At 40.7% G+C, this 11,982-nt stretch overlaps 1 protein-coding gene across 13 annotated transcripts in view; it reads left to right on the top strand.

The window, feature by feature from the left end:
* The window catches only part of MEF2C (myocyte enhancer factor 2C), a 163,685-nt gene extending 157,553 nt beyond the window's left edge, over positions 1–6,132 (top strand). For 9 of the 13 annotated variants that reach the window (XM_084802662.1, XM_084802663.1, XM_084802664.1 and 6 more), the window contains one exon: positions 1,332–6,132. In XM_084802662.1, the coding sequence (XP_084658788.1) occupies positions 1,332–1,653 (322 nt within the window). In that variant the 3' untranslated portion in view covers positions 1,654–6,132. The remainder of the gene's footprint in view (positions 1–1,331) is intronic. The other 4 variants (XM_084802658.1, XM_084802661.1, XM_084802668.1 and 1 more) reach the window with 1 other exon arrangement.
* Positions 6,133–11,982: the final 5,850 nt, after the last annotated feature.

Raw genomic sequence — 11,982 nt, forward strand, 5'->3', positions numbered from 1 at the left:
CTGTTGCACATTATTCAAATGATATTTGCTGACATCTACCCTTCTCCATTAGAAAGCAGCATTAAGTGCGCATACACGAATGGGTAGGCTTGCTTTCTTTTGTTTAAAATCGGTGTGCCTATACAGAAAATGATTTTTCCGAGCATCCCACTTTTAAGGACATCAGTTGCATCAGATTGGCTCTGGCTGTGGATGTCAGTGCCATGAGAAGCAAGAACGAAAACAAAACAAACACAAAACAAGACATTGAAGTTGATGCAAGCAAGGTGACCGCAGTTTACCCTGATCAAAGTCTCTGATTGCCAATCTACAATTCAAAGCTTAATGCTTTTCCCTCTAGAATACCAAGGGGCTGAAGTCTCCCACTCTGAGAATCCGTGACGTTTAGAAGCACAGTCACAGCACACTCCTTCCTTCAGAAGCAACAGGTTCACCGATTAACATTAGTTATAAATAAGAAGGGTGCTACCCTAAGTATTGCATCATTACTACACCCAGCCATGGTCAGGCTAGAGGAATCGGAGACTTCAGACCAGGGTTTCAGCCTATACAGCTGCAGAGGATAAAGAAAGTCCAGTTACGGATCTGTTTTAGTGAGATAGATGATCTTAAACCAACATCTAAAGGTTCTGCAGATAACATTCATTCTCTTTCCCCTCCCTCCCCCTCCCCCTCCCAAGCCTTTCAAGTGTTTTATGTATGTGTGTGTGTATATATATATATATATATATATATATATATATATATATATATATATATATATTTATATAACATTTGATGTCTTCTGTTGAAGACATTTGAACATTTGAAATTCAGACTGTTCATTTTCCCTTGGTAGTATATAACTCCCCTTGTATGGGCCCTATTAGTTGAAGGGAGAGAGATTTTTATAGCACCAATAAGTTTCTAAAAGTAATTCCAAACACAGGTCATCAGTAAACTGAGAGAGGCTCATTCAGAGTCCAACACCATCTTCCAAGGCTTTGAAAATTAAAGACTGGAAACAGTATAGGGAAAACTTGCATGAAATGACTTTTGTATAGTGCCTTACTGCCTTTACGAAAAGGGGATCTATCCGGTTACAGAGTCTCTTAGGAGCTAGAGATGACTCCTGAGGCCTGGGGGAGTTAAGTAGCCTGTTTAAGCACCAGGCAGAGACATTTCTCTACAGCTCTAGGCAGTGACGCCCCCTCAGTGCCTAGCAGGCGCTTCTCACACGGGAGCGTGCACTAGAGTCTCTGCAAGTCTTTAAGCTAATGTGTTTGTAATGTTGAGTTCCTGGGGCCTGCAGGCCTCCTCCGTCTGTAACTGGGTTTCCTTTCCTCCTACAGAGCTTGCACTAGCACTCATTTATCTCAGAGTTCAAATCTCTCCCTGCCTTCTACTCAAAGCCTCAACATCAAGTCAGAACCTGTTTCTCCTCCTAGAGACCGTACCACCACCCCCTCGAGATACCCACCACACACGCGCCACGAGGCGGGGAGGTCTCCTGTTGACAGCTTGAGCAGCTGTAGCAGTTCCTACGATGGGAGCGACAGAGAGGATCACCGGAACGAATTCCACTCCCCCATTGGACTCACCAGACCTTCGCCGGACGAAAGGGAAAGTCCCTCTGTCAAGCGCATGCGACTCTCTGAAGGATGGGCTACATGATCACATTACTACTTAATAGTTTTTTTTTTCTTGCAGTGTGTGTGTGTGCTATACCTTAATGGGGAAGGGGGCGGGGTCGATATGCATTATATGTGCCGTGTGTGGAAAAAAAAAAAAAGTCAGGTACTCTGTTTTGTAAAAGTACTTTTAAATTGCCTCAGTGATACAGTATAAAGATAAACAGAAATGCTGAGATAAGCTTAGCACTTGAGTTGTACAACAGAACACTTGTACAAAATAGATTTTAAGGCTAACTTCTTTTCACTGTTGTGCTCCTTTGCAAAATGTATGTTACAATAGATAGTGTCATGTTGCAGGTTCAACGTTATTTACATGTAAATAGACAAAAGGAAACATTTGCCAAAAGCGGCAGATCTTTACTGAAAGAGAGAGCAGCTGTTATGCAACATATAGAAAAAAAATGTATAGACGTTTGGACAGACCCGGCAAGGGGTGGCCACTGGTAAATGCTAGGAACATGCGCGGTCACCTACCATCATCGGAGCACGCTCACAAACCTGCAGGCATATCATTGGCGTATGGCACTCATTCAAAAGGATCAGAAACCATTCAAAGAGGACCATACCTACCTTAAAAGAAAAGAAAAGTGTGGCGTTTGAGAGCTAACGTATTTAATTAAATAAATAAATCTGGGTCTGCATCTCTTATTAAATAAAAATATAAAAAAATATGTACATTACATTTTGCTTATTTTCATATAAAAGGTAAGAAAGAGTTTGCAAAGCATTTGTGGCTTTTTGTAGTTTACTTAAGCCAAAATGTGTTTTTTCCCCGTCACTAGCTTCGCTAATATTTTAAACAGTCCTGTAAAAACCCACAGAGGACTTTTTGTATAGAGAGCGCTACCCTAACCCTGAGGCACTCCATGCTTTGCTAACCAAGATACCTGTTTCCTCTTTGTAGAAGTTTTGTTTTTGAAATGTGTATTTCTAATTATATAAAATATTAAGAATCTTTTAAAAATCTGTGAAATTAACATGCTTGTGTATAGCTTTCTAATATATATAATATTATGGTAATGGCAGAAGTTTTGTTTTCTTAATAGCGGGAGGGGGGTATATTTTGTGCAGTCGCACATTTGAAGTAACTATTTTCTTTCTGGTTTCTTTTACTCTGCATACATTTTATAAGTTCAAGGTCAGCTGTCAAAAGGATAACCTGTGGGGTTAGAACATATTACATTGCAACATCCTAAATTGTTTTTAAGACTTCAGCAAACAATTGGCTCAACTGACATCCATTGTATATACTAATTGGTTTCTTTCAAACTACTTTTGTTTTGTTTTGTTTTGTTTTGTTCTTGCATTTTATCAAAAGCAGGGCCCCTTTCAGATCGCTCCATTTCACCACGAATCTCGGAATTCAGTAAGTTCGCATCCTACCTAACTTGCCCATATTCTAAATTTACATAGTTCATTTTCAGCCTTGAATTTGATGTTTCTTAAAAAAAATATATATATATATGCGCTCAGAGTAAGGAGCTGTGTCAGAGCACATGGCCTGCAAGTTGGGCCCTAGGGACAAGCGATGTGCGTTTACTTGGTGGATAAGTTACAGATTTCTGTAGGAGAAAAATGTGAAAGACTGGGTGCTGGGAAGGAGGCAAAGAGTTAAAGGATAGTTACTCGTCATCCACCTTAACTGACCCAAAACAATCTTGTCAGCAGCATAGGACTGTTGAACAGCCTGGTGTGTCAGGACCCCCAATTGTCACTTCTGCATAAAGCATGTATGTCACCTATTTTTTTCTTCAATAAAGAGATTTAACAGCCATTTCAAGAAATCCCATTTTAAAAGAAACCTTTCTCTATGTCCCTTTTTTAAAAATTTTTTCAATATAATTTAACTCTTGTCTAATATTCGTGTGGAGGGGATTAATTTACAGACCCTTTAAAACGTGAGTGCCATAAGGAATCGTCAATGTATAGTGTTGACGTGATGTTTCAGGCTAGGAGTGATTTCCTGCTCTTGGGATGCGAAGATCTGTCGATTCATCTCCAGTCATCAATACTGGCATACAGAGCAAAAAAAAAAAAAAAATCCGGTAATATCAGTTCTGCTAGATCGTGTGTAGGACGTGTTTATCCAGGTTTTTTTTTTTTAAATTTCCTTCTACCTGGATAGTTGCTATATGTTTCTCACTGTAAAAGGCTGCCGCTGGGTGGCAGAAGCCAAAAGACCTTATTATTGAGGCTATATTTTTCTTAACTTGATCTGCAATCCATAATTAGACCACAACGCACCTTTGGTTGTATCCGTATAGGATGCTAGCCTGCCTTGTAGTAATGTTTTATATATTAAAAACAAAATAAAGGCATCAATCATTTCATATATATATATATATATATATATATCCCACCACTGAAGGTAGCCATGGGACATGAAGACTAGTATTTATGCAGAAGCAAAACAGGAAGTCATCCCTACAAACATGCTTAGCTGTACACCTGTTTGCATAGTCATGTATACACACAAACATGCACACACACTGAGGAAGAAAACCAGTCATTCCATCACTCCAGACTTGATTCCATCCTGACAATTCATGCTTATACCTTAATGTGTATTAAATATGCAAGCATATCACAAATGGTCCTTGTCATTTCCAAATGCATTCATTCATCCGTATCAATAGAATTTAATCCAGTGGGTGGGAAAGGGTCATATAAAGATATGAAGAAATAGCCATATTAAATTTTTACCTGCCATTTGCCTCGGCAACAAAGCGAACGTGAGTTTCTAGTGCTAAAGACAGAGTGAGCGAATGTGCCCGCAGAAGCCTCTGCTATTTATAGCAGTTCTGACAATAGTTTTTACAAACTCGACAAGAACAGACTCACTTAAAAATGGATGCCAGTCCGTTCCCGCTACTGAATTCAAAACAGTAGTGGATAGCGAAGGGATAATCTAGGGTTTTTTTTTAAAAGATTATTTAACGAGAAGCACAATTTCTATTGTGACCAGCCACCTTCTATAAACAGTCACTGTCTTTCTTTACCCTTCTGCCGTTTCTGTAGCTCACCCTTTATGATATTTGCAAATCTACTATGGTTTTTAAGCATCACAGAAAGCTCTTTGTATCCAGAAGTCTGGGGCAGAGCGTTAAGGGATTATTACTTTACATTACCTGGCCTAGAGTAGCATTTAAGACAACATTCATCATTGCAAGCAGGAGAACCGTAAGTGGCATTTTACATGGCTGCAAGTATTGTTATACCTAATCCTATTTAAAAAAAAAAAAAACCTTTGGTAACAGGAACCTGAGAAATAGCAGTAACAGCGTTGCAGTACATGCATACTGCACAACCTGTATATTGTACGCATTGGTGTGTGGAAACTGTTTATTTCAACCTTTTTTAAAATTGTGTTTTTTAGTAAAATTGCTTATTTTTTTCCCAAAGGTGGAACTTAACGTTTTGTAATGATGAATATGAAAATGCCTGTCATCTTTAGATCATTTAAAGGTTAACGAAAGTGAGAATTTCAAAACGAATCCCAACACACTTTTTAAAAGCATGTCTGCCCTCTTTCACGTCTGTGTGTTTGCTTTTTGACATAACCACCCTTTTAGTGATAGCATTTTGTTCCCTTGATCCCCTTTATTTGTTTTTTTTCCCCTTCCAGAGAGTAAATGCTTTGTATTTCTTTCCTTAAAAAAAACATTTTAAAAAGAAGAAGCCACTTGAACCTTCAATAAAGGCTGTGGTCTAAGCATGGCATGTTTCATTGGTTCTAACCCGTGCCATCTGCTGTGGTGACCTCACTTCCATGGCGTTAATTTCCTGCCACTACAGATCTTTTGAAGATTGCTTGGATGCTGGTGTCTGTTATAGTACTTCAGACTACAGATGTAATTAAAGGCTTTTCTTACTATGTTTTAACCAAAGATGTGGAGCAATCCCAGCCACATTATCTTCTGCAGTAAATTTGTCCATTTTGGTTATTTTCATAATCGGGTATTGCATTTTTGCCTTCCCTGTTCATACCTCAAATTGATTCATACCTCAGTTTAATTCAGAGAGGTTGGCTACGCCATGTATTCGGTTGTGCTCTGAGTGCAGCGGCGGCGTGCTCTTGGAGCAAACAGACACGGGTCACTGTAGGCACAGAGCTCGGATCGCTTCAGATGGTTTGATGTGTCATTTTTCTTCCTTTTCCTTTTCTGGGGACTTGTTTCCATTCAATGACAGTAATTAAAATAGCTTGTAAATGAGGGCATACAAGCATTTGCAACAAGTATTCAAATAGAGGCTCACAGCGGCATAAGCTGGACTTTGTCGCCACTAGATGACAAGATGTTATACCTGAGTTAAACCACATCTGTGTATCTCAAGGGACTTAAATTCAGCTGTCTGTAGTGAATTAAAGTGGGAAATTTTCAAAAGTTTCTCCTGCTGGAAATAAGGTATAATTTGTATTTTGCAGACAATACAGTAAAGTTACTGGCTTTCTTAGTGATACAGTGTCTGTGGTGCATTTTTTTTTAATTAATGTTTTGCTGTTTAAATTTATTCCACTTTATTGTGTGTGGGTTTTTTTTTTTTAAGCAACTTATCCCCAAGCACAAATGAGCTTTCTCAGTTTTCAGCTCAAAATATAGGAAAAGATGGATATGTGTGGGAAGGTGTGAATTGGGTAACAGTTCTTAAGATAACGTAGTATAAGCCAGTGTGGGAAGCTGAAACTTCTTACAGACTCAGTCGGCTTCTTTCTCAGAGTAGCTCCATGAAGATCTTTGCTTCTCTGTTGGCCGATCTTCCCAGGGTCTTCATGAGAAGCATTCCAGCGAAATAAACCATTGTTTTAACTAAAAATGTATGGAAAATATTTTCAGAAGCCTTCCCTTTTTATTCAGAAGTATTTTTTTTCTTAAGTTGGAAACCTAGACTTATCTCTAAATATCGAGTAAACCAGCAGATTCATACATACATTCCTAAAACTACAAATTATATACATTGCCATAGTGCAATTATAATTTCTACTCTGCGTGATCTTTAGAAATCAATATGACTCGATTTAGAAATGGAAAGGGAGACAAAGGAGGCACCACCAGGAAGTTGGTCAATTCAGACCGTTGTATTTGCAGTGCTTCTTGGTCTGGAAAATGAAAGCGCCTCGTGGAAATTTTACACATGGCTTCAAAATCAGCATTGCTCTCTTTAATTGATTTCCAGCAAGAGTTTATTAAGAAATAAGTATCCGTGACTCCTGTGATAGCTTCCAGGGCACATGAATGTGGAGCCCCTACGCTCAGAAAACCTATGGTCTAATGAGAGGCGAGTGCTCAGACCAGGACCACGTTGACCATCTTGAGAGTAAGGCAGTGAACAGGATCAGAGCATGCAAACCTCAAAACCTGGTTGGCTGGTGCAGCCTTGCCCTGCCTTTCGAAAGCTGAGCAGGATAAGAAAGGCTCAGAGGGACCAAACAGCTGACTTTGCGGCCCATGACCCTGCTCTGTGTTGACCCTAGTGCTCTGTTCTCACTATCATGGGACGTAATAATGTTATGTATGAGCCTGTGTGCTATAGGTGAAGTACACTGCAACAGTAGAACATTCGGGCAAACCAAAGGGACGCACAAGAAAAAGAGAAGGGCTTTGCACCAATTCCTTTGACGGGAGATAGCATTTTCTGCTTTTATGACAAGAGCTCTTCCAATTTACACTGGGCTCTGCTGTTACGATGTTAGCCCCAGGTGAGGAAGTTCATCAAAGAAGGAGCAGGAAGTACAGGACACTTGGCCAAGAGATCAGGATACAAATAAACAGGAAGTATAGCCCATTCGCTTTAATAAAGGGAAACCATGAGTGGAAACAGAAATGAGACTTAAGAGTGGAAGAATTGCCTGAAGGCTGGATTAGAACATATTCACAGGTTTAAGACACCAGTTAACAAGGGGTGTAGAGGCCTGCACCTTTAAGTTCCAACACTCAAGAGGCACAGTCAAGTGGAGCACTTTGGGAGCAAGTGAGTTTGGGGCTAGCCTGGTCTACTTCGTTATTTCCAGGCCAACTAGGGCTACATAGTAAGACTCTGTCTCAAGAGAGAGAGAGAGAGAGAGAGAGAGAGAGAGAGAGAGAGGGGGAGAGAGAGAGAGAGAGAGAAGAAAAAAGAAAGGAAGGAAGAAATTCAGTTGATTTACTTATAAAAGGGAATTGCCAAAATTCATCGAATGGATAGATTAATGCTTGGTCCATGTTACATTAAGAATTATGAAAGTTTACGGCACTAAGCTTCAAATGATGAAGATCCTGGTAACTTTGAAATCACAAATAGAGAAAGTCATTGCTTCATGAGATGACCGTTAACTTCAGCGTCCGGTGGTTGACTTTGATTGCTATCCATGAGAACATTACAAACACAAGCTTAAACTCAGGGTGTAACTTACTGATGAAGATGACGGTTTGCTTGTTCCTAGCAGAGGTGAAGCCACACCTGTGAGTGAGCTTTTCATGGAGAAAGGAGATAAGTGGGACAGCCTAGAAGAGGAAGCAGAAGAGAGAGACGATCTACAGAGATTAAAAGAAGCAATGAAGGAGCCAAGAATGGGCAGTCAGACAAAAGGAAAAACAAAACTGTCCAGGTCAGAGAGGATACAAGAAAATCATACACACAGCAACATCAGGAACTTCATTGGGGCCACAGAGGAAGAAGATGGTAGGAAGTGTATTGCTTGCTGTGAGCAATAGTTAAGGCAACCATGTTGGCAAACTCTTGTGGGAGGCAAGAGAGACCAAAAGAGATTATCTGGCAGGTATTAACAAACTCGAGGCAGCAAGTATGGGCTAAATTCAAACGTTTTGATAGCTAGAATAAAAGCTAGTTTGAATGCCAGATGCTGTGGCACATACCTTTACTCCCAACCCTGGCAAGGCAGAAGCAGGTGTGTCTAGTTGCGTTCAGTACTAGCCTGGACTAAATAGCAAATTGCAGGCCAGTGTGAGAAACACAAGGCAAAACAAAAAGATAGTTTGGGTAACTAGCCAAGCCAAGGATCAAAGGAAGGCCTTTTAACAGGGTGGATGGTATCTAAGCAAAGTATGGAATACAAAACAGAAAATAGAAGACAAACAGGAGCCATCATCACCAATGGCTAGAAGCTGGCACTTTGTGTCCCCAAGGCCCAAACTGGATGTGGTTTCTCCCTGTGAATGATTTTGGGATATCTTGGTTAAATACAGTTTCTCATATGAGCCATGGAAATCTATCCAGCACAGAATATCTAAATCTTTACTTTGTAAATTTACAATCTTATTTTTTTTCCCAATTGCATCTGAAAATTACTGCAGCATTTTCTTATGGGTTAGCCGTACACAGGGACTTCTAATCCAGGTTTGGTGGTAAAGGAGCAAAGGTAATCTCACATTCTTATCCTGTATCTCCCAGGATGGTCTCTCTTCTTCCTGAAAGAAATATCTTCATCACCCAAAATGAGGCTACTTACTGGTTAATATTCCCATTCCAAGCTCTCCCCTGGGCACTTTTGACAAAGAAGTAAGAGTGAAGAGAGCATATGATTAAAAAGCATAAAATTATAGCTAGTTTTGACAAAGCCTTGGCCGCCAGGTCATCGTCAATTCCATAACATCCCCAGACTCGACTAACAGACTCAAGGAAGAACCCGCAGCCATGAAATGCCCATTCCTGGCAGCTCACTTTTCTTCTTGGCCAAATGAGAATGGTGATTACCCTCAGGGCAAACAACAGACTGCAAGGGAGCAGTGGGTCAGTTCCCAGCTTAACAGAAAGTAGCTAGGAGAGTGCTTGTTCAAGTACTACAAGGCCAGTGAGTGACATAGGGCCCTCCTCAGATGATGCCCGGCCCTCCTGTCTATAAAATGAAAACAAGGCTGCCTTCAGAGTTACAGTGTTAAGGACAACCTGGAAAAGGAGAAGAGAAGCTGCTGGGTAGCCAGAAGATACTAACTTGTACCACCTGCTTTCCCTGCAGTGCACCTGACCTGAATCTCCCTACTTAAGGCAAGCCGTTATACTGTACAGTATTCCCTGATACGTGAAGGCACATTTCAATTAATACAGTCAATTAATCCATTGGTTTTCCATGACTCACAGGGTCTGTCCCTGACTCATGTGACTCACTCTGGAAGCTCTACTAAGGTCAGTATAGGAGCTAATCACTCTCAAGATCAAGATCTCTCTTTTTCCTGTACGTAGCTTAATTGCACTCCAAAGCCCAGAGTTGAAAGTCATCTGCATTTCCCTGTGATGGCTACAGTGTGGCTTTTGTCTGTCCTTAGTGATGCTGCACTCATTCCCCCAAGATAACTTAGCATGCCCCTCCTACATTGATGCTCAGAGCATAATTCTTCTGCTCATGGAGACAGTCGCGCTGCTGTGGAGCTATCAGTACAATGCTTCCTGCTGATGGCGCTGAACACGGCCCACACACAAGCATTCCTAGAAAGCAGCATTTTAAGACGAGAATCACATCCTTCAAGCACTTATTACATCAGAATTCTCTGAGTTTTTTTTTTTCTGTTTACAAATAAGACTCCTGCTTGCATGTACAAACCACTTCGTAGTAGCCAAATGTTTGAATGTGTACTAATTTTGATTAGGTAGAGTATACAGAAAGAGCCCGCCTGTAAAGAGGTGCTAAAGTAAGCTGTGATGTATCTACATGATGTAATACTCTGCAGTGGGGGGGGGGGATGACAAAGCCTCTATGTGTTGATATGCAAAATTACCAAAACACATTGCTAGATTTGTTTAGTTTAGTTTTGTTTGGTTTTTTTTTTTCAAGACATGGTTCTTCTATGTAGGCTTCATGGTCCTCCAACTTGATTTGTAGACCAGGACTGGCCTCAGACTTAGAGATTCCCCTGCCTTGGCTTCCTGAGTGCTGGCATTAAAAGTTTGCTCCACCAGGCCAAGCAGACTTTTTTTTTTAAGTGGTACATAGATTACTCTGCACTTTAGTCAAGAAAGGGAAGAAAGAACGCTCTTATGTAAAGAAACATTAGGAGGAAACACAAAAATACCATACAGTTGTTAACAAAGTGGCAGGGTGGGCATGGGGGAAAGGCTGAATGGAAGGAAAGACTGACAGCCTATAGAGTTAGGTGTTGTTTTTATTTTTTTAATTATATGAATATGTTGCTTATTTTGAGAAAAGGATTGCAGTTTGAGGGAGAAAAAAGCTTACCCAAAAGCCACAGGTGAGCCCATCCCATCCATGAAAGCCCTCCTCACACTGCACAGGGCTTGGTGGCTCTCTTGCCTCCTGAAATCTTCAAAGACAAAAGGATTCAGCTGTTCTCTGAGATTGGTCAGACACCCAGCCCTAAGACTGGGAGTTTTAGCCTTTACTGACCACACTAGCTGCCCCAGGAACCTCACTTAACCAGTCTCTTCTGATGACATCAGAAATGTTTTTTTTTTTTTTTTTACATTTACCAATCCCCTATCTGTAATTTTAAAACCAGGACTCAGAACTTACCCTGTGAGGTTTAGTTACTCCAACTACTCAAGAGCCTATTCGTCCTATGTCGATGCATAATCTTACAAATTTAAAACATAAGGACCTTAGCTAGATTTCAGTTGAACTTATAGCTGCTTTTTTTGTTGTTGTTGTTGTTGCCACTGCAACCTGTTCCTGTAGGTGATGCACTGAGCTCTAGTGTTTGAGCATTTGAAATTTGTCATCTGGTCCAATGCCTGTGTCCTTGTCATCAGCTAAAATAGTTGAGAGAAGATGCTACTCTCTGAGGCTTCATACGGTCAGCCACTACATTTTCAGAGTAAGATTAGAAGGCCCAAAATTGTGCCTTGTTTTTCCTCATTGTCCTCTCCTCCGCATGGTAGATCCTAGTTTCTGCACTTTGGGTGTACAGATTTTGACCTTTGAAATATAGTAGTTGCCAAGTCAACAGATACTTTATTTACTTCAGGATTCTCCATCCATCTTGTCTTCTCTGAAACTGTCACCTGCTGATTGTATTTGCCTTTGAGCTTGAGTGTTAAAAAAAAAATGACTCATAGAAATGCTTTCCTTTGTCCTCATAGCATGTCCTCTACAAGATCTTTTACAATGTGCATAAAACCTCAGACTCACACGTACTCTGGTGCCTCATATTTGACCAAGTCCCCTGAATGGGGAGACCTGGTGGCACTCAGAGGAAGGATAACAGGCTACCAAGAAGAGACTTGATACCCTATGAGCATATACAGGGGGAGGAAGTCCCCCTCAGTCACAGTCATAGGGGAGGGGAGTAAGGGGAAAATGGGAGGGAGGGAGGAATGGGAGGATACAAGGGATGGGATGACCATTGAGATGTAATATGAA

The sequence above is a fragment of the Acomys minous genome (genome assembly GCF_964271855.1).
Source record: "Acomys minous genome assembly, chromosome: 11".
NCBI classification, from domain to species: Eukaryota; Metazoa; Chordata; class Mammalia; order Rodentia; family Muridae; genus Acomys; species Acomys minous.